We start from the raw sequence: 19,969 nt of genomic DNA on the forward strand, positions 1-19,969 counted from the left end.
GGGATCTCTTCATATTTCCATAAATGCAATGTAAAATGGAAGTTGGGTGATATTGCATGCAGAAGTGCCATTTGAATTATTTTGGACATTTTGGTTGATAAGAAAAGGACAATGTATCTTTTTAAAGCAAATTGGAGCTGGGAAAAAAAGAGTGTTTTCGAAACAAACCAGAAAATTATTTAAATTCTAAAATGCAACTTCATTTAAAGTATAAAGTACACTAATTTATGTCTAATTTCTAAATATATATGGTACATATAACGTCAACTTATCAATTGTCTTGAAAAAGGTGACTAGAAGCAATACAAAGAATCATGACTTTACTTCAACATTTTTCACCACTTTGCACAAACAGGAAAAGCTAAATTAATTTAAATAGTGACAAAGAATTGTTGGGATTTTTAACTATTCTCCATGGTTTATTCCAGAACTTACAATCGAAGTGTTTCCACATCCACTTTGTTTTATAATAGGTGTTCTGCTTACCATTTAACCATCTGGAGTCATGCTGCTCTGTTCTAATTGGATGATGATTTCCAAGCGTGCGGAAAATGGCAAAATCTCTTCCCATAAAATCTGCTGCAGTCCCTGAATACAACTCCCCATCTGTGAAATGAAGCAAAAAATCAACAATTTATATTTTTAGCCGGCTCAATCATACTTGAATCCCACAATGTTACACTGTGACTTATGTATGTCCTTTGTAAAACAGCTACAGCACGCTCGCTTTTCAATTCCGTAATTTATAAAATCCAGTAAACACCAGATGTGCAACAACTTTTTTTCAGCGTAGAACTGTGATATTTCATAACCACCTTGCTAAAATCACTTGCATGTATTAAACCTACAGTTCTCCTTTGCTATAGATAAAGTGTAATATGTTTTATGGCTACCTGTTCAGTTTCACACTACGACAAAATATGCATGCAGCCAAATGAATTTAAGACTACAAAGAAGACAGAATACACAGATCGTTTTAAATACAAATCGGCAGTGTATATCAGGAACCATATATAACAAATTTATCAGATATCTGTTTTATAGTAGTATCCATATACTACTGTAGGTCATACTCAAAAGGGTCAATATGTGAAAAACATCTGGCAGATTGTCATTTGCATATTAAAACAGATCTTTCAAATCGTTACCAACTCTAAACTTACCAACTCTAAACTTTTTTTTTAGATATATAACTAAAAATAAAGTAAAAATGGTGAGACTATTTATTAACCCCCTTCACCCATGGGCGATTCTACATTTTCCATTTTTGTTTTTTTTCCTTCCCTTTTTTCCAAGATTCATAACCTTTTTGTACATATAACTATATAATGGCTTGTTTTTCAGGGGACGAGTTGTCCTTTTGAATGACATAGTTTATTTCATCATGTAATGTACTAGAAAGCGGAAACAAACTTCTAAGTGCAACAAGAAGATTAAAAAAATGTGTAAAAAAATATTTATATATAAATTTGTGTTTGTCACCTTTTGCCGAGACCCACAATGTTTTTTATTTTTCTGGATATGGGCCTGGGAGATGGCTTATTTTTTGTACCCTGAGCTGACATTTTTACTGATATCATTGTGAAGTGAAAAACCCCAAAAAACTATTCTGCAGTTTTGATTTTTTTTTCACTGCACTGTTTAGTGATTGGATTAATTTAGGCTAGGTTCACATTGCGTTAGTGGCAGTCCGCTAACGGAATCCGTTACATAGCGCCACTAACGCAATGTAATGGATCTGTTAGAGCACCCATTGACCGCAATGTATCTAACGCATCGCTAATGTATGCCATTTTTGGCATGCGTTAGCAATGTCCCGTTATTTTCTGACGGATCTCGTACGCTGCTTGCAGCATTTTTGGGTCTGTTCTCGCTAGCACAGATCGGGCATCTGAGCTAGTGGGATCGCTAAACACAATCCCTTTTTGTACATTGCATTCCGATAGCGTATGCGCTAAACGGATTGCACTAATGCAATGTGAACCTAGCCTTTTAGATTTTGATAGATCAGACTTTTGCACTCTTTGGTGGAAGTTCGACTGACAGTGGCATTTAACATGTTAACAGAAGATGAGGGAGCTATGCTCCACCCTTTGCTGTTAAAGACACATGATGGCTGAATTAATCAGCCATCATCTGCCGGGAAAGATGTGTTCTCGGCATGCAAGCCCGCATCAAAGTCAGGAACATGACTTTTGAAGAACATGCACATCAAAGGTTGTGAAGGAGTTAAAGTATGTCGAGGCCTTTGGGGGCAAACTTAGTATTTCTTTAAAGCGAACCTGTCACCATGAAAATGCAGTCCAATCTGCAGTCAGCATTTTATAGAGAAGGAAGAGTTGAATAGGTCAATTTATTGATTTTGTGAGAAAAAAATAATTGTATGCCGTGTTTTAATAATTGAAACCTCTGCTCTTTCTGGGATTTTTGGTCCAGTGGGCAGTCCCATCAGTAACTAACAGAATTCATTGTATAAGAGTGCATACAGAAATCGTTGTCAATCACTGAAAGTTCTGCCCAATGGACTTAAAATCCCAGAAAGAACAGAGATGTAAATGATGAAAATGAAGATTATGCTGAATCTTTTCTCACAAAATAATATATCATGTTTTTCAGCTCCCCCTGCTCTATAACATGGTGCCAGAATATTGTGCTGCATTTTCATGGTGTCAAGTTGCCATTAAACACATCTATTTAAATCTAAGATAATTTATTAAATTTAGAAAAACCATGTGCACAGTGTTAGGTCTCGAGTTCCCGCTTCTGCACAGGGGGAATCTCGAGCCATCTCCGCTGCGGTCTCCCATTCTTATCCAGCCGCAGTGGAGTCTGCTCAGCAGGGACGTCGGTCCCAGCGTCTTGCTCAGTCTCACGCTGTACAGAGAGTTACTGCTGCTTCTTCAGCTTCTGCCATTAAAGGCAGTGCTGGTCAGCAGCGAGCGGACTTCTCTGGGACTAAGTCCTTGTCTGCACACACTGAGCATGCCCAGGGCAAGATCTCCCGTTGGAGATCGAGGGTCATGTGCTCAGGCTCTGCAGCACATTCCATTGGTCCTCTTGGCAAGTCTTGGAAGGGCAAAGTTTCTGTGGCCACTTCCTGTGCTGCAACTATATAAACTGCGCATGACCGCACGGCCATGCGCTAGTGTACAATTGTTAATGTGTGTATGTTGTGAGTGCAAGTCGTCCTTGGATACCCCTACCCTATTGAATGTCTGTTCGCGGAAGGTGTATGGTTGCTATCTAACGCCCGACTTAGCCTACAGCACTAATCACACATTACAGCGTCCAGTTGCTGTGACCGCCAGTACGGCGCCGTGCACTTCCTCTGTGCTTTCCTTACCCAAGCCTGGGTGGTTAGTGGCGTTCGTCAGTGCGGCACCGCATGCACTCTTGTGCCTTAAAATCGTTAGTTAGTTTCCTTACACACCCAGTTGCGGTGTTATGCCAGCAAGGGTCTAATCGGACTTCAATCCTAGTTGGGGTTGAGTTCGCTGACTACTTGCTCGCGCTCTATGTGCGGTACCGCGGTCCTGTGACGCAACAGGATCGCTTCCTTCACGTTGGGTGAAGTTTAACCCACGTGTGTATACTTATGAGTACCGCCATATAGTCCGTCGTTACTTGGCAGCAGGTTCCATCTCTGCACGGTGGACCCCGGGCTGCGAACGCACCATACTCTATCTGTCTTAATATTTGGTGCGTTCCGCTAGCCCTAACATTACACTAGCGCCAGGGTCTGGCTAGTAATGACGGACAAACAGCAATCCTTGCGGTATATCCAGCAGCTGGAGGGTAGGTTGGCGGCTCTTGAGAGCGCAACCTCAGCTGTGGATGTTACCGCGGTTGCTGTACAGGCTGCTAGCGTGGCTGCAGCAACCCTGTCCATTGCCACCCCTGCTCTGACATTTTCTCGCCTCCCGCTGCCAGAAAAAATTTCTGGTGATAGCAAGTTTTGTAGGGGATTTGTGAGTCAGTGCTCTATTCACCTTGAGCTCCTGGCTGCACGTTTTCCCACAGAGCGGGCTAAGGTGGGATTTATAGTGTCTCTTTTGTCGGACAGGGCGTTGGAATGGGCTACGCCGCTGTGGGAGCGTGGCGATCATGTGGTGCAGAGTGCTCTGCTGTTTCTGAGCTGTAAGACTCATGCTGGTGTGGTAGATGGAGGCAGGTATATCTCGCCCAGGTGTTTGTCCTATGTGAACTAGGCCACTCAGTATCTTCAGGGTGCTAATGGGTTAATGATTGCAGGAATAAAAGATGACCAGCTGGGTGTTTCCAGTGTCTGCCTGAGGCACACAGATTGCCTGCCTGTGTGGGACAAACGTGAATGAAGAGCTCTGCTCAAGAATTGTGTGATGTTAGCTGGGTGGGAGAAGCCCCCCCAGTTGTGGTGGGAGAAGCCCCCCCAGTTGTTGAGATAGCAACGTATTTTGTTTAGTTAGTGCCGGACAGGCTAGGATTTATTTTTATGTTTTGTTTTTTGTGTTGCTTTCACGTTAATAAATCTGACCTGAGGTCAGCCTGCTCAGAAACCTGCTGTACGCCTCAGATTCAATGCACAAACCACGTGTCCTTTGACCCCAGCAAAGGCGATCCCAGAGTGTTTTGTCACATTGTGGTGGAGAACGCGGGCATACCGTGGCACAGGCGACAGCATGGAAGACGTGGTGAAAGCCTTAGTACAGTCCACTGCCGTACAGCAGCAGGCCACTGCCGCACAGCACGAAGCTAATCGCTTGATGGCCGCACAGCTGAAGGAGTTACTGGACATGACGGTTGCAGACCGCCAACTTCTCCAACAGGTGGCGCAGCGCCTGGTGAGCATGCCTGACGCTGACCCGGAAGCAGAGTCCAGAAGGATCCATGTGAGTCGATACTGGCAAAAGCTGACTGCAGAAGATGACGTCGAGGCATACCTGACAACGTTTGAGCGGACGGCATTGAGAGAGAAGTGGCCGAAGGCACGATGGGCCGATTTGATTGCCCCGTTTCTCTCCGGCGAGGCCCAAAAAGCTTACCATGATTTGGACCCGGAGGTCGCTCAGGACTTTGAGAAGCTGAAAGCTGAGATCCTGGTCCGGCTGGGTGTGACGACGGCTGACCGTGCACAGAGGGTACATCAGTGGACATACCAGCAAGATAAACCGGCGCGGTCTCAGATGTTCGACCTGATCTACTTGACAAAGAAATGGCTGCAACCCGAGGTACTGACAATACCCGAAATAATCCAGCGGGTTGTCCTGGACAAGTACCTGAGAGTACTACCCCCAGCGCTGAAAAGGTGGGTAAGCCAAGGAAATCCCACGACAGCGGATCAACTTGTGGAGTTGGTCGAGCGTTATTCCGTGGCAGAAGGACTTCCCGACGACACCGCCAACCTCCGGTCTGTGCCTCCTCCTCGTGGAACCGGTAAGACTGTTCCAGGGACCACGGGTGAAGGAAAATCGCTTAAAACTGTGGGAGAATCAGTTGCTCCTTCACGGTAGCTGTACCCGTGAATCTTCTCCCATGCCATCTGGAGGTCCCGAGTCCCTAGAGGAGACCCCACAGGAAGATGTTGCTGGGGAGGTTAGTGAATCTAACCTTCAGTACCCCTTCTCCGTCATGGCGAGGGAAACAGAGGAAACTGAGGAACCTCAGCGAGAGGCGGAGGCAGACAGCCATCCGGCACCCTGCCTGCCAGATTTGGGAGTCCAGGTGGATGACTTCCACAGCGAGCAAATGAAAGATCCTACCCTGACTCCGGCTAGGAAAAATGTAAAAATGATAGATGGGGTACCCGTAGAACCTGACACTAGGCTAGCGTACCCGTATATGGTTCTTGAAAATGATTTGCTCTACCAGGTAGAAAAAAAAGGGGAAGACACAGTGCAACGGTTAGTGGTACCCAAACCTTATCGGCGGAAGGTACTGGATTTGGCCCATGGACATATAATGGGGGGACATCTGGGGGTACAGAAAACCACAGAAAGGATATTGCATTGTTTTGTGTGGCCTGGAATACATTGTGATGTGCGTAACTATTGTGAGTCCTGTCCAGAGTGCCAAATCGCGGCCCCTAAATCTCAGTTCCGTAGCCCTTTGGTACCCCTCCCTATCATCGGGGTCCCTTTTGAGAGAATTGGGATGGATTTGGTTGGGCCCCTTCCCCGATCCGCACGTGGGCACCAACATATCCTCGTCATCGTGGACTATGCCACTCGTTACCCGGAAGCCGTCCCTTTGCGTAACACAGCTACCAAGACGATCGCCAAGGAATTGGTACAAGTGTTTAGTCGGGTGGGAATTCCAAAACAGATACTCACCGACCAGGGGACTCCCTTTATGTCGAGGGTAATGAAGGAGCTCTGCAGGCTCTTACAAATAGACCCGTTGCGTACGTCTGTCTATCACCCTCAAACAGATGGCCTGGTTGAGCGCTTCAACAAAACCTTAAAACAGATGCTCCGGAAGGCGATAGAAAAAGATGGGAAGAACTGGGATTACTTGTTACCCTATTTGCTGTTTGCCATTAGGGAAGTTCCCCAGTCTTCCACAGGGTTTTCGCCTTTCGAACTGTTGTACGCCCGTCGTCCCCGGGGACTGCTGGACGTCGCAAAAGAAACCTGGGAAGGTCAAGTCACTCCCTTTAAAACGGTGATCGACCATGTAACACAAATGCAGGATCGTATTGCCGCTGTCATGCCCATTGTTAGGGACCATATGTTACAGGCCCAGGGAGCCCAGAGGCAAAGTTATGATAGAGGCGCTAAGGTCCGTACATTTGCACCCGGCGATAGGGTGTTGGTCCTAATCCCTACGGTGGATAGTAAATTCCTGGCGAAATGGCAGGGCCCATTTGAGGTCCGAGAAAGAGTTGGTGAAGTGAACTATAAAGTGTACCAGCCGGGTAAGAGAAAACCGGAACAGATTTATCATGTGAATCTGATAAAATCCTGGAAAGACCGCTCTGCCCTAACGGCGGATCTGCCCCGTCCGGTTTGTTCACCTACTGTACCAGAGGTGCAGGTTGCTGAGACTCTCTCAGAACGACAAAAATCTGAGGTTAAGCAATTTTTGTTACAGAACCAACAGTTTTTCTCCGAAAAACCTGGCCGGACTAAGTTGGTGAAACATGAGATTGTCACAGAGCCTGGCGTCACTGTTCATGTGAAGCCCTACCGGATTCCGGAAGCCCGCCGTGAAGCTGTCTCCCGGGAAGTGATGGCAATGTTGGACTTAGGAGTCATTGAGGAGTCACACAGCGCCTGGTCCAGTCCAATTGTGTTGATACCTAAACCAGATGGCTCCATCCGGTTTTGTAATGACTTTAGGAAACTGAATGCAGTTTCTAAATTTGATGCGTACCCTATGTCCCGGGTCGATGAGTTGATCGACCGGCTTGGTAAAGCCTGATACATTACGACCCTGGATTTAACAAAGGGGTACTGGCAGATTCCTCTGGCCGAGGCGGCCAGAGAGAAGACGGCATTTGCTACACCGGAAGGTCTGTTCCAGTATGTCTATATGCCGTTTGGACTTCACGGAGCTCCCGCAACGTTCCAGAGATTGATGGATCGAGTCTTGAGGCCTCACAGACAGTACGCTTCTGCCTACCTGGATGACATCGTAATTTAGAGTATGGACTGGGAAACTCATCTCCAGAAGGTACAAGCGGTGATTGATGACCTGCGAGATGCAGGTTTAACGGCAAACCCCAAGAAATGCCACATCGGGCTTGAAGAAGCCCGATACTTGGGCTACGTGATTGGCCGAGGAGTGGTTAAACCCCAGATCGACAAAATACAGGCAATTCAGGGCTGGCCACAACCAGTGAACAAGAAACAAGTGCAGGCTTTCCTGGGGATTGCCGGCTATTATCGCCGGTTCATACCAAATTTTGCAGCCATGGCTACTCCCTTGACGGATCTTACCAAGGGGAAGGGTTCCGTCATGGTAAAATGGACCTCAGCTGCTGAAGAGGCCTTCCACAGCCTGAAACGGGCTTTGTGCTCTCAGCCCGTACTAGTGACTCCTGATTTCAGCAGCGATTTTGTGGTACAAACTGATGCCTCTGATACTGGTGTCGGAGCTGTACTTTCCCAGGTGAGGGACGGAGTCGAACACCCGGTCCTCTATCTCAGTCGGAAACTGAATGTACATGAGCAGAGGTATGCGGTGGTTGAAAAAGAGTGCCTAGCCATTAAATGGGCTCTCGACTCCCTCAAGTATTACTTGGCTGGTAGGAAGTTTAGGCTGGTCACAGACCATGCCCCTCTCAAGTGGATGCACCTCCACAAGGACCGTAATAGTCGGGTAACCCGGTGGTTCCTTGCCCTGCAGGCTTACTCTTTTACGGTGGATCACCGACCTGGGGTGCAGATGGGGAACGCCGATGCCCTATCCCGAGTGCACTGTTTCAAGAGTGTTCTTGCTCGACCGGAGTGGTCTGAGCAAGGGGGGGATATGTAAGACTCATGCTGGTGTGGTAGATGGCGGCAGGTATATCTCGCCCAGGTGTTTGTCCTATGTGAACTAGGCCACTCAGTATCTTCAGGGTGCTAATGGGTTAATGATTGCAGGAATAAAAGATGACCAGCTGGGTGTTTCCAGTGTCTGCCTGGGGCACACAGATTGCCTGCCTGTGTGGGACAAACGTGAGTGAAGAGCTCTGCTCAAGAATTGTGTGATGTTAGCTGGGTGGGAGAAGCCCCCCCAGTTGTTGAGATAGCAACGTATTTTGTTTAGTTAGTGCCGGACAGGCTAGGATTTATTTTTATGTTTTGTTTTTTGTGTTGCTTTCACGTTAATAAATCTGACCTGAGGTCAGCCTGCTCAGAAACCTGCTGTACGCCTCAGATTCAATGCACAAACCACGTGTCCTTTGACCCCAGCAAAGGCGATCCCAGAGTGTTTTGTCACAGAGCACTCTGAAACAGGTCTTTTTAGGACCTCAAGTCACCCATGATACGGCGCTCCAACTGCTGGCATTAACTCAGGATGAGTCCTTGGTCAGTCAATTCGCCGTCCAATTCCGCACTTTAGCTTCTGAGCTGGATTGGTCAGATAAAGCTCTTATCCCCATATTTTGGAGGGGCCTGGCTGACCACGTTAAGGACGCTCTGGCCACTAGGGAGATTCCTGCCACACTGGAGGAGTTAATAACTGTCTCCACTCAAATTGACCTCCGTTTTAACGAGTGGAGGTTAGAGCGAGCCCAGTGTAGGCAGAGGTTTTGGCTGGCTCCTACCTTCGCCAAACCTCTGGAATCTCTGGTCCTGGTTCCTGAGTCACATGACGCCAGGGACGTGTCACAAGCGGGATCTAAGTCCCGGACCGCTTGTGCACTCAAGGTCTGTCATGTTTGCCAGCAGTCAGAACATCTAGCCACCAGATGTTCTCAGCGATCGAGGAAACGTCAGCGTTTAGTGGTAGTAGGTGGAGGTACACTAAACACGGCGACGTTTGCCTCTAAATTGTCCTTTAAGGGGACAATTACTATAGGCTCATTCTCCCACTCGGTAGAGCTCTGCGTGGATTCTGGGGCGGAGGGCAATTTTATGTCTTCTGCCTTCGCCCAACGTCACGCAATACCCCTGGTTATGCTAGCTCAACCAGTAATGGTACGAGTGGTGAATGGGTCGGCACTGCCCTCACAGATAACACACAAGACCATCCCTTTTACCCTGTCCATGTCGCCATCTCATCAGGAGATTATATCTCTGCTCGTCATTCCTGAGGGAATTGATGAGGTCCTGTTGGGAATATCTTGGCTACGGTACCACTCTCCTCATATCGAGTGGTCCTCTGGCAGAATCCTGGGATGGGGCGAATCTTGTGGGGGTAGGTGTCAGAGGGAGTGCATTCAGGTTGCCACTACAGAGGTACCCGCAGATCTTTCCTCTCTCCCCAAGCAGTATTGGTCTTATGCAGACGTGTTTTCCAAAAAGGCGGCGGAGATCCTTCCGCCCCATCGCCCCTATGACTGTCCTATTGATCTCTTGCCTGGTGCTGAGCCTCCCCGGGGTCGAGTCTATCCGCTATCTCTCCCGGAGACGGAGGCAATGTCACAGTACATCCAGGAAAATCTGGCAAGAGGATTCATTAGGAAGTCAGTGTCACCTGCTGGGGCAGGGTTCTTCTTTGTGCAGAAGAAGAATGGAGAATTGCGTCCATGCATAGACTACAGGGGTCTTAACGCCATCACCGTTAAGAACAAGTATCCTTTGCCCTTGATATCTGAGCTCTTCGATAGGCTTCGGGGAGCAAGAGTATTTACTAAATTAGATCTGCGGGGTGCTTACAACCTGATTCGCATCCGTGAGGGGGACGAATGGAAGATGGCTTTTAACACCAGGGATGGGCACTATGAATATCTGGTGATGCCCTTCGGGCTCTGTAATGCCCCAGCCGTTTTCCAAGACTTTGTGAATGATATCTTCCGGGATATGCTTTCCACCTCGGTCGTAGTCTATCTGGATGATATTCTCATCTACTCTCCAGATATTGACTCCTACCGGAGAGATGTTTGCAAAGTCTTCGACCTCCTACGGGCAAACTCCCTCTATGCCAAGTTGGAGAAGTGTATGTTTGAGCAGGACTCCTTACCTTTCCTAGGCTACATCATCTCTGCCCAGGGATTGGCTATGGATCCTGCCAAACTACAGGCTGTGATGGACTGGCAGGAACCCCATTCTCTTAAAGCGGTGCAGCGCTTTATGGGGTTCATTAATTATTATCGCCAGTTCATTCCGCACTTCTCAACTTTGGTAGCTCCCTTGGTTGCCCTCACCAAGAAGGGGGCGAATCCCAAATTGTGGTCTGAGGAGGTCTCCAAGGCCTTTAACTCTATAAAGTCACACTTCGCTAGCGCTCCCATCCTACATCGCCCCGATGTTGATAAGCCATTTATCATGGAGGTGGATGCCTCTTCTGTTGGTGCTGGAGCAGTCCTCTTCCAAAAGGATGCTCAAGGTCGGAAGCATCCTTGCTTCTTTTTCTCCAAGACCTTCTCACCAGCAGAGAGGAATTATTCCATCGGGGACAGGGAGTTGCTAGCCATGAAGTTGGCTTTCTCGGAGTGGAGACATCTCTTGGAGGGTGCACGTTTTCCCTTCCAAGTCTTCACAGACCAAAAAAATTTGGTGTACCTGCAGACAGCCCAGCGGTTGAATTCTCGCCAGGCCAGATGGTCCTTATTCTTCTCCCGGTTTCATTTCACCCTCCATTTTCTTTCTGGGGATAAGAACATTCGGGCCGACGCTCTCTCTCGCTCCGTTGTGTCATCTGCGGAGGAGGAGGAGCCTCGGCTTATTGTCCCCACCGAGAGCTTGAGAACTGTGGCCCCGGTTTCGCTAGAGTCTGTGCCCCCGGGCAAGACTTTTGTTCCATCCAATTTGCGACCGGAGGTTCTCTCTTGGGCACACTCGTCCAGGGTGGGTGGACATTTTGGTACCAAAAGGACATCTGAGTTACTGGCGAGGACGTACTGGTGGCCGCATATGGCTCGTGATGTCGCAGAGTATGTTCGGGCGTGTGTCTCTTGCGCCAAGAACAAGACTCCTCGGCAACGGCCAGCTGGTTTGCTTTATCCTCTGCCGGTGGCGGACAGGCCCTGGGAGATGGTCGGAATGGACTTTGTGGTGGGCTTACCCAAGTCTCGTAACTGCACCATTATCTGGGTGATCACCGACCATTTTTCCAAAATGGTGCACTTGGTGCCTCTTCCACGGCTACCTTCTGCACGGGCGTTGGCTGTCTTGTTCGTCAAGCATATCTTTCGCCTACACGGTATGCCCGACAAAATTGTTAGTGACCGGGGTCCCAAGTTTGCGTCTCGATTCTGGAGAGAGCTTTGTCGTCTACTCAGTATTGAGTTGAATCTCTCTTTGGCATATCATCCCGAGACGAATGGGTTGGTAGAGAGGGCCAACCAGACCTTGGTCACATATTTACAACATTTTGTTTCTGCCAGGCAGGATGACTGGGCATCCTTGCTACCGTGGGCAGAGTTTGCACTTAACAATGCCGTAGCCGACTCTACCGGTCAGACTCCATTCCTCCTAAATTACGGCCAGCATCCGCATGTTCCTGTGCCCATGCCTGTGTCTTCTGCTGACTCCAGGGTGGCAGACTGGGCTGTGGAGGCACGGGACATTTGGGACCACACGCAGGATGCCATTCGGGCCTCCAAGGAGAGAATGAGGTCCCGCTCCGACCTTTGCTCCTGGCGACTTGGTGTGGCTCTCCGCCCGTAACATCAGGCTGCGAGTTGAGTCCACTAAGTTTGCTCCTCGCTACTTGGGTCCCTTCAAGGTTCTCGAACAGGTTAATCCTGTGGTCTACCATTTGGCTCTTCCTCCACGCTTGGGTATCACCGACACCTTTCATGTGTCCCTCTTGAAACCCGTATACATGTCCCGGTTTTCCGAGTCATCTGCCGGGACATCGGGTTCGTCTACGGATGATTACGAGGTGAACGCTATTTTGGGGTGCAAGGTGGTACGCGGCAAAAAGTTCTATCTGGTGGATTGGAAGGGTTATGGCCCAGAGGACAGGTCATGGGAGCCTGCTGAAAACATTCGGGCCCCACAGCTCATTGCTGCCTTCGAGCGTAGCGAGGCCCAAGGAGGGGGGGGCCCTAGGAGGGGGGGTAATGTTAGGTCTCGAGTTCCCGCTTCTGCACAGGGGGAATCTCGAGCCATCTCCGCTGCGGTCTCCCATTCTTATCCAGCCGCAGTGGAGTCTGCTCAGCAGGGACGTCGGTCCCAGCGTCTTGCTCAGTCTCACGCTGTACAGAGAGTTACTGCTGCTTCTTCAGCTTCTGCCATTAAAGTCAGTGCTGGTCAGCAGCGAGCGGACTTCTCTGGTACTAAGTCCTTGTCTGCACACACTGAGCATGCCCAGGGCAAGATCTCCCGTTGGAGATCGAGGGTCATGTGCTCAGGCTCTGCAGCACATTCCATTGGTCCTCTTGGCAGGTCTTGGAAGGGCAAAGTTTCTGTGGCCACTTCCTGTGCTGCAACTATATAAACTGCGCATGACCGCACGGCCATGCGCTAGTGTACAATTGTTAATGTGTGTATGTTGTGAGTGCAAGTCGTCCTTGGATACCCCTACCCTATTGAATGTCTGTTCGCGGAAGGTGTATGGTTGCTATCTAACGCCCGACTTAGCCTACAGCACTAATCACACATTACAGCGTCCAGTTGCTGTGACCGCCAGTACGGCGCCGTGCACTTCCTCTGTGCTTTCCTTACCCAAGCCTGGGTGGTTAGTGGTGTTCGTCAGTGCGGCACCGCATGCACTCTTGTGCCTTAAAATCGTTAGTTAGTTTCCTTACACACCCAGTTGCGGTGTTATGCCAGCAAGGGTCTAATTGGACTTCAATCCTAGTTGGGGTTGAGTTCGCTGACTACTTGCTCGCGCTCTATGTGCGGTACCGCGGTCCTGTGACGCAACAGGATCGCTTCCTTCACGTTGGGTGAAGTTTAACCCACGTGTGTATACTTATGAGTACCGCCATATAGTCCGTCGTTACTTGGCAGCAGGTTCCATCTCTGCACGGTGGACCCCGGGCTGCGAACGCACCATACTCTATCTGTCTTAATATTTGGTGCGTTCCGCTAGCCCTAACACACAGTTTGGTTTTTTTTAGCCCTATATACATGCATTCCAGTAAAAAAAAAATTACCTCAAATGCGTTCATATCACTACGTCTGAGTGTCCGTCCCTAGCAGCTGCATACATCCAAAAAAAGTTTGAATCCCATTTTGAGGAGAGCTCAGACATAAGCCCCAAAGTAGCCACTGAACGAGTGGCAACACGCAATGTGAAAGCACCCTAAGATATCCTATTCAAGCTCTTTATTGCAAAGACAGCCTTAGTAATCTTAAGGTACCTTCACACTAAGCGAGGTCGCTAGCGAGATCGCTGCTGAGTCACAAGTTTTGTGACGCAACAGCTACCTCAGTAGCGATCTCGCTATGTTTGACACGTAGCAGCGACCAGACCCCTGCTGTGAGATCGCTGGTTGTGTCGGAATGGCCTGGACCTTTTTTTGATCGTTGAGGTCCCGCTGGGTAGCACACATTGCTGTGTTTGACACCTTACCAACGACCTCGTTGACGACTCAGACACCGACACATAGGCGTGCATTTGCGTTGCCTTTTTCGCACCCCTCCGCTCAGATTGGTGGTCGCTACTGCGTTCTGATTGGCGGTCATGCCTTCAACAGAAGGCGACATAGTAGCGCTTCCATCCTAGGTGTCAGAAAAACCGTTGAAGAATAGATAAATCGAAGAGGAGTCGCAGGACCGAGAACTCTACAACGATCTGCAAACCACCACGCGGTCAGGAACAAAGGACGGAAGGGCTATTGTGTCGCCTCATAAGGCAAGGCCGCCACCAATCAGAACGCAGTAGCGACCACCAATCAGAACTGAATGGGCGCGGAAAAGGCAACGCAAATGCACGCCTGTGTGACTACAACGTCACACAGGACGTCCCTCATCGAGGTCTGAATCGTCATAATAGCTGCCATGTGACAGGGTCACAACGACCAACGACATCGTTGTACAGGTCGCTACAGGTCGCCACATCGCTGCTGCATCGTTGGGAAGATCTCACTGTTTGACATCTCACCAGCGACCACATAGCGACGTAGCAACGATCCCTGACAGGTCGTATCGTTGTCGGGATCGCTTTAGCGTCGCTAAGTGTGACGGGGCCCTTGTTGCAATGGGTAAACGGATGGTAGCCCTTTTTTGCTGTCCTGCCACAAACTATCTGCAATGTTTATGTAATTTTTTTATGTTTCTTTCCCTATTTCTATTGCTAAGCTGTAAAATCCACTCAATATCCAGACTAACCACAAAATAGCTACTTATTTTCTGCCTCTGGTTGTGGGCATTTTTATTTTTAAATTTGTGCAAAATATAAAATATGGACTTATTGTACATCCTAGCCACACACCAGATACATTTTTAAGATCTCTGGAACGGGTTGAACTCCTTCCAGGGTCTTGATCTGCTCTAGAACCCCAGGGTGGGGCGATATGTAGAATGGTTATTAGGAGCTCAGCAGCAAAGCTGTGTTTGGTCTCAATGTGTAGCAGGGGCCCAGCCTGATTCAATGGTGTCGAAACTGCCTTCCTGAGACCGCCCATTAACCCCTTTCTGACCTCGGACGGGATAGTACGTCCGAGGTCAGATCCCCTGCTTTGATGCGGGTTCCGGTGGTGAGCCCACATCAAAGCCGCAACATGTCAGCTGTTTTGAACAGCTGACATGTGCGCGCAATAGTGGCGAGTGGAATAGCGAACCACCCGCCGCTATTAACTAGTTAAATGCCGCTGTCAAATGCTGACATATCATTTATGTCATGTGTTCATCCGAGATGGTTTCACATACAATATTTATTAGCATAACAGTTTTTAAAGTGAGCTAGAAGGAGAAATCCACACGTTTCATTTCTCAGTCCCTTTAACGCCATTCTTGGCTTTCGCTTGCAAACTGCATCAAAACCTGCAGTGGCATTTTTCCAATAAACATCATTTGTGAAAGCATACTAAAACAATTTTTCATTGGACACAAATTAGGGTACAAAAATTTGACCCAAATGGTATACAAATGGTTGTCACCTTGCAGGCAGTATTTATTAATAACTAGGAGAAGTGTCCTGTACCTCTTTAGATTATAAAGGAAATCTTTTATTAGGTGCTTTTTATCAATGAACTAGAGTCCTTACAATATCTGAGAAATTGGTTCTAAGGTAAGACCTACACTAGGTCAGTTATTTACTGTACTGACCCACACATTTCATTCCAATTTTTTTTTAATTATTTTAAACATGGAGGTTTGATTTTTCTATACTGAATGATTGAGAAACCGACTTTAATAAAATTCAATATATAAAAGCACTAGGTTTTCGTTAACATATTTGAAATTAAAATTCATTTATTTTAGTCACTTGTATAGCACAATTAATTCCACATCACTTTACAGATATTATCAGCACTGTTCCCATGTTCAAAATTTAGATTCCCTATGAATATGTCTTTGGAGTGTGGGAGGAAACTGGACAACCTGGAGGAAACCCATGCAAACACGGGAAGAACATACAAACTCCTTGCAGATTTTGTCCTTGGTGGGATTTGTACTCTGGTCCCCAGCGCTGCAAGGCTTCAGTGCTAACCACTGAGTCACTGGGCTGCCCTTATCACTTTCACTTAGAAAGTCTACAGCTGTTGTAAAAGCTAAAAAATAATATCTAAAGATCAACAATAAGCTAGTATACAACTAATAAATGCTATATACGAGCCTAAAATCTGAAAACTATCATTAATAAATAAAATAAGTATAAAAATGAATTAATATTACACATATAAGATAATAAGCAAAAATACTGAATTAAATCAAATTCACATCAAAGGTAAGCAGTACTATAAATTATCTGGCTAGCTCAGCATGAGGTATATGATCAAAAATGTACCAGCACTGCAGTCGTATTAACAATTTGTGTGTGGTTTTCAACTTGAAGTACAAAAATACCCTTAATTACAGCCCTGCCCATGTAATTTTAAGAAAAATACATAAAAATGTGAAGCACTGAAGTGCTGAAGTAACTTTGATGTTTTGCTCAACCTTTATATAACCTTATGCCAGTTTTGTTATCACTTACTCCACAGGCGCCTGAAAAAAAAGAAAGAAAAGAAATCGATGGAACCTAATATAAATGATCAGTGGACCTTCCCGTTCCTTCACTGCATGCATAAGGTCAGTTCGAAAGGTGCAGAACAACAATGCGAGAGTACACATGTCCAAATAGTGATATAGTATTAGCTACTAAAATGTGTCAAAATATGTTAGTAAATTTTTAATACAATTTATATAGTAGTAAATTTGCAAAAAAATATTTAGTATTATCTAGTAAGTAGAAAACTATGTAAACATGTAAAATCCAATCAATAGGAAACATTTGCTCATCTATAACTTTATTAGTAATATAAAAATCACAAGAGAGGCCCGGATCTAAAAAAACATTATGAGGATTTTCCCTACAACTTTGATTTGCTGTGAAGTTATTGTTCGTGAACTTAATGTTCCCTATTATGCTCTGGGATATATCTAAACAACAGCGTATAATAAATGCAAGATGCAAAAAGAAAAAATAAGTTATACTTATCTCAATATCACCTCTCCAACCCTCCATTTCGGCTGTCCAGTCCTCCACACCTCCCCTTTGCACAAAATCTCCAGCCCAGTGTTTATTCTAGGCCATTTCTTATGGCTGCAAGCAAGCCCAGAGGTCACTTTGCGGTTCATGGCCTTAAAGGCAACCTGTCACCTGAATTTGGTGGGATTGGTTTTCAGTCATATGGGCGGAGTTTTTGGGTGTTTGATTCACCCTTTCCTTACCCGCTGGCTGCATGTTGGCCGCAATATTGGATTGAAGTTCATTCTCTGTCCTCCATAGTACATGCCTGCGCAAGGCAAGATTGCCTTGCGCAGGCGTGTACTACGGAGGACAGATAATAAACTTCAATCCAATATTGCAGCCAGCGGGTAAGGAAAGGGTGAATCAAACACCCAAAAACTCCACCCATATGACCGAAAACCAGTCCACCAAATTCAGGTGACAGGTTCCCTTTAAGTCATGGTCTTAGAATGAAAACGGGGCTGGAGATATGGCATGATGGAGTTGTGGAGAGCTGAACAGACAAGAAACAGGGAGCGGTTTGAACAGTCAAAGTGGCCAGCTCACCTATCTTGCTATCGCTTGCTGCTTCCTGCCCAATTCTCTGCACCTCTGTTTTGCTGCATATCCAGCTTGTTGTCCCATCTAAGACAGGGCTTCTGTCTGCAGGTCTCAGAGGTGACTGTGCATGTGCAGTGACCTCCGAGGCCTGATTGTGGTTTCAAGTCATGGTTTAGAGTGAAAATCATGCCAGAAATGACAGTCAGCAGCAGAAGTGGGTTGGTGTTAAACCTTTTATTCTATTTAACCTTTCACTGGCCCTTTACTGTTCAGCAACACAGGGGCCACAATTGGCTGTCAGTTTGCTGAATTTCACAAAGCAAATTACAAAAAGCCCATATTTTCCAGAATGCAGATTATTGTAGAATTCAAGAAGAAAATAATTCCACCTAAATTTGCTCATTTCAAGAAAAAACATCTCTATATGGACAAGACATTATTTGTCCTTGGTGCTAAGCAAAGTACCGTATTTTAAGCTTGTAAGACGCACTTTTATTTCCCCCAAATTGGGGGGGAAATGGGGGTGCATCTTACAATCGGAATAGTGAAAACAAATAGGGAAAAAGTGATTGAATCTCTTACTGTGGTGCTGGCGGTGGCTGCAGATTGGGCGGGCTGGCAGGAGATAGGGTCACCGGTGGGGCAGTGCAGCGGCCCTGGAGTTGGGGGTGGTGGCATGGTTTCTCTGGTGTTCTGGCGGCACAGTGCAGGGCAGCGCCATTGCGCTTCTGGTATCCGGAGTTTCCGGTTTCCAGAAAAAGCGCCTGTGGCTACTGCACAGGACTTCAAAAAAATGGCCGCCGAACCAGCACATGCACAGATGGAGCTCTCAGTCACTGAGCTCTCGATCTGCACATGCGCTGCCATAGATCTCAGCAAATACTAGCTGGCAGCAGGGTGAATTCTGGGCTCCCCTGCACATGGAGCCCTAAAGCAGAGGAGGGAAAGAAGCAAGATTCTCCTCCTTCTCTGCAGGGAAAGATATTGATTGGTGGAGGGAACTGTTGCTGAGCTGCCTCCACGAATCAGATATCTGTCCCTGCACAATGTATGGTATTGCATCCCCATAACAGTGCATCACCACAGATCCCCTATAACGGTGTCATCTGCAGATGCCTCATAACAGTGCATCTCCACAGATCCCCCCATAAGTGTGACATCTGCCGATCCCCCATAACAGTGCATCACCACAGATCCCCCCATAAGTGTGTCATCTGCAGATCCCCCCTAACAGTTCATCACCACAGATCCCCATAACAGTGTCATCCGCAAATCTTCCCATAAGTGTGCACCCTGCAGATCCCCATAACAGTGTGTCACCACAGATCCCCCATAACAGTGTGTCATCCACAGATCCCCCATAACAGTGTGTCATCCACAGATCCCCATAACAGTGCATCACCACAAATCCCCTATAACTATCATCCGCAGATCCTTCCATAAGTGTGTACCCTGCAGATTCCCCATAACAGTGTGTCATCTGAAGATTCTCCTATAAGTGTGTTCCCTGCAGATCCCCCATAACAGTACGTCACCACAGATCCCAAGAACAGTGCGTCATCCGCAAGTATTTTGCACACTATTTGGCTGAAAATATTTTTCTTTTTATATTTCCCTCCTCTAAAATCTAGGTGTGTCTTATAATCAGGTGCATCTTAAAAAGCAAAAATACGGTAGATGCCTCAACAGATTAGCAGTACATGAATGGTTTATATGCGTGTGTGTATGTATAGATTATATATATATATATATATATATATATATATATATATATACCAAATAGCAAAAAGCAAAAAGCAAAAGCAAAAAGAAGGCAGCACTCCAAAAGTTTCAGGTGAAAAAAAGGTGAAGTTTTAATCGACCCACATCACTGCGCGACGTTTTGGCTCAATGAGCCTTTTTCAAGCCTTGAAAAAGGCTCAGTGAGCCGAAACGTCACGCAGTGATGTGGGTCGATTAAAACTTCACCTTTTTTTCACCTGAAACTTTTGGAGTGCTGCCTTCTTTTTGCTATTTGGTATACATGTTGGATAAATGTTTGGACCATTTTATCCAGGGGGCTAAGCACCCACTACTGGTGAGCATTGTTCTGTTCCATTTATATATATATATATATATATATATATATAGTGGCAAAGTACTGGAGGGGAGACATGTGTCACTATGCTTATTGGCATCAGTGATATAAAGCCAGAGTATTTTCCTCCAGCACAGTAAAGTGTGGTAAGGC

The 19,969-nt window shown here is 46.8% G+C and overlaps 1 protein-coding gene across 1 annotated transcript in view; it reads right to left on the reverse strand.

Annotated features, from left to right (window-relative positions):
* The window catches only part of SEMA3A (semaphorin 3A), a 372,399-nt gene that overhangs the window by 80,140 nt on the left and 272,290 nt on the right, over positions 1-19,969 (reverse strand). Inside the window, exon 6 of the mRNA XM_069765162.1 lies at positions 487-606. Coding sequence (XP_069621263.1) covers positions 487-606 — 120 coding nt within the window. The remainder of the gene's footprint in view (positions 1-486; positions 607-19,969) is intronic.

The sequence above is a fragment of the Ranitomeya imitator genome, chromosome 4 (assembly GCF_032444005.1).
Source record: "Ranitomeya imitator isolate aRanImi1 chromosome 4, aRanImi1.pri, whole genome shotgun sequence".
Classification (NCBI taxonomy): Eukaryota; Metazoa; Chordata; class Amphibia; order Anura; family Dendrobatidae; genus Ranitomeya; species Ranitomeya imitator.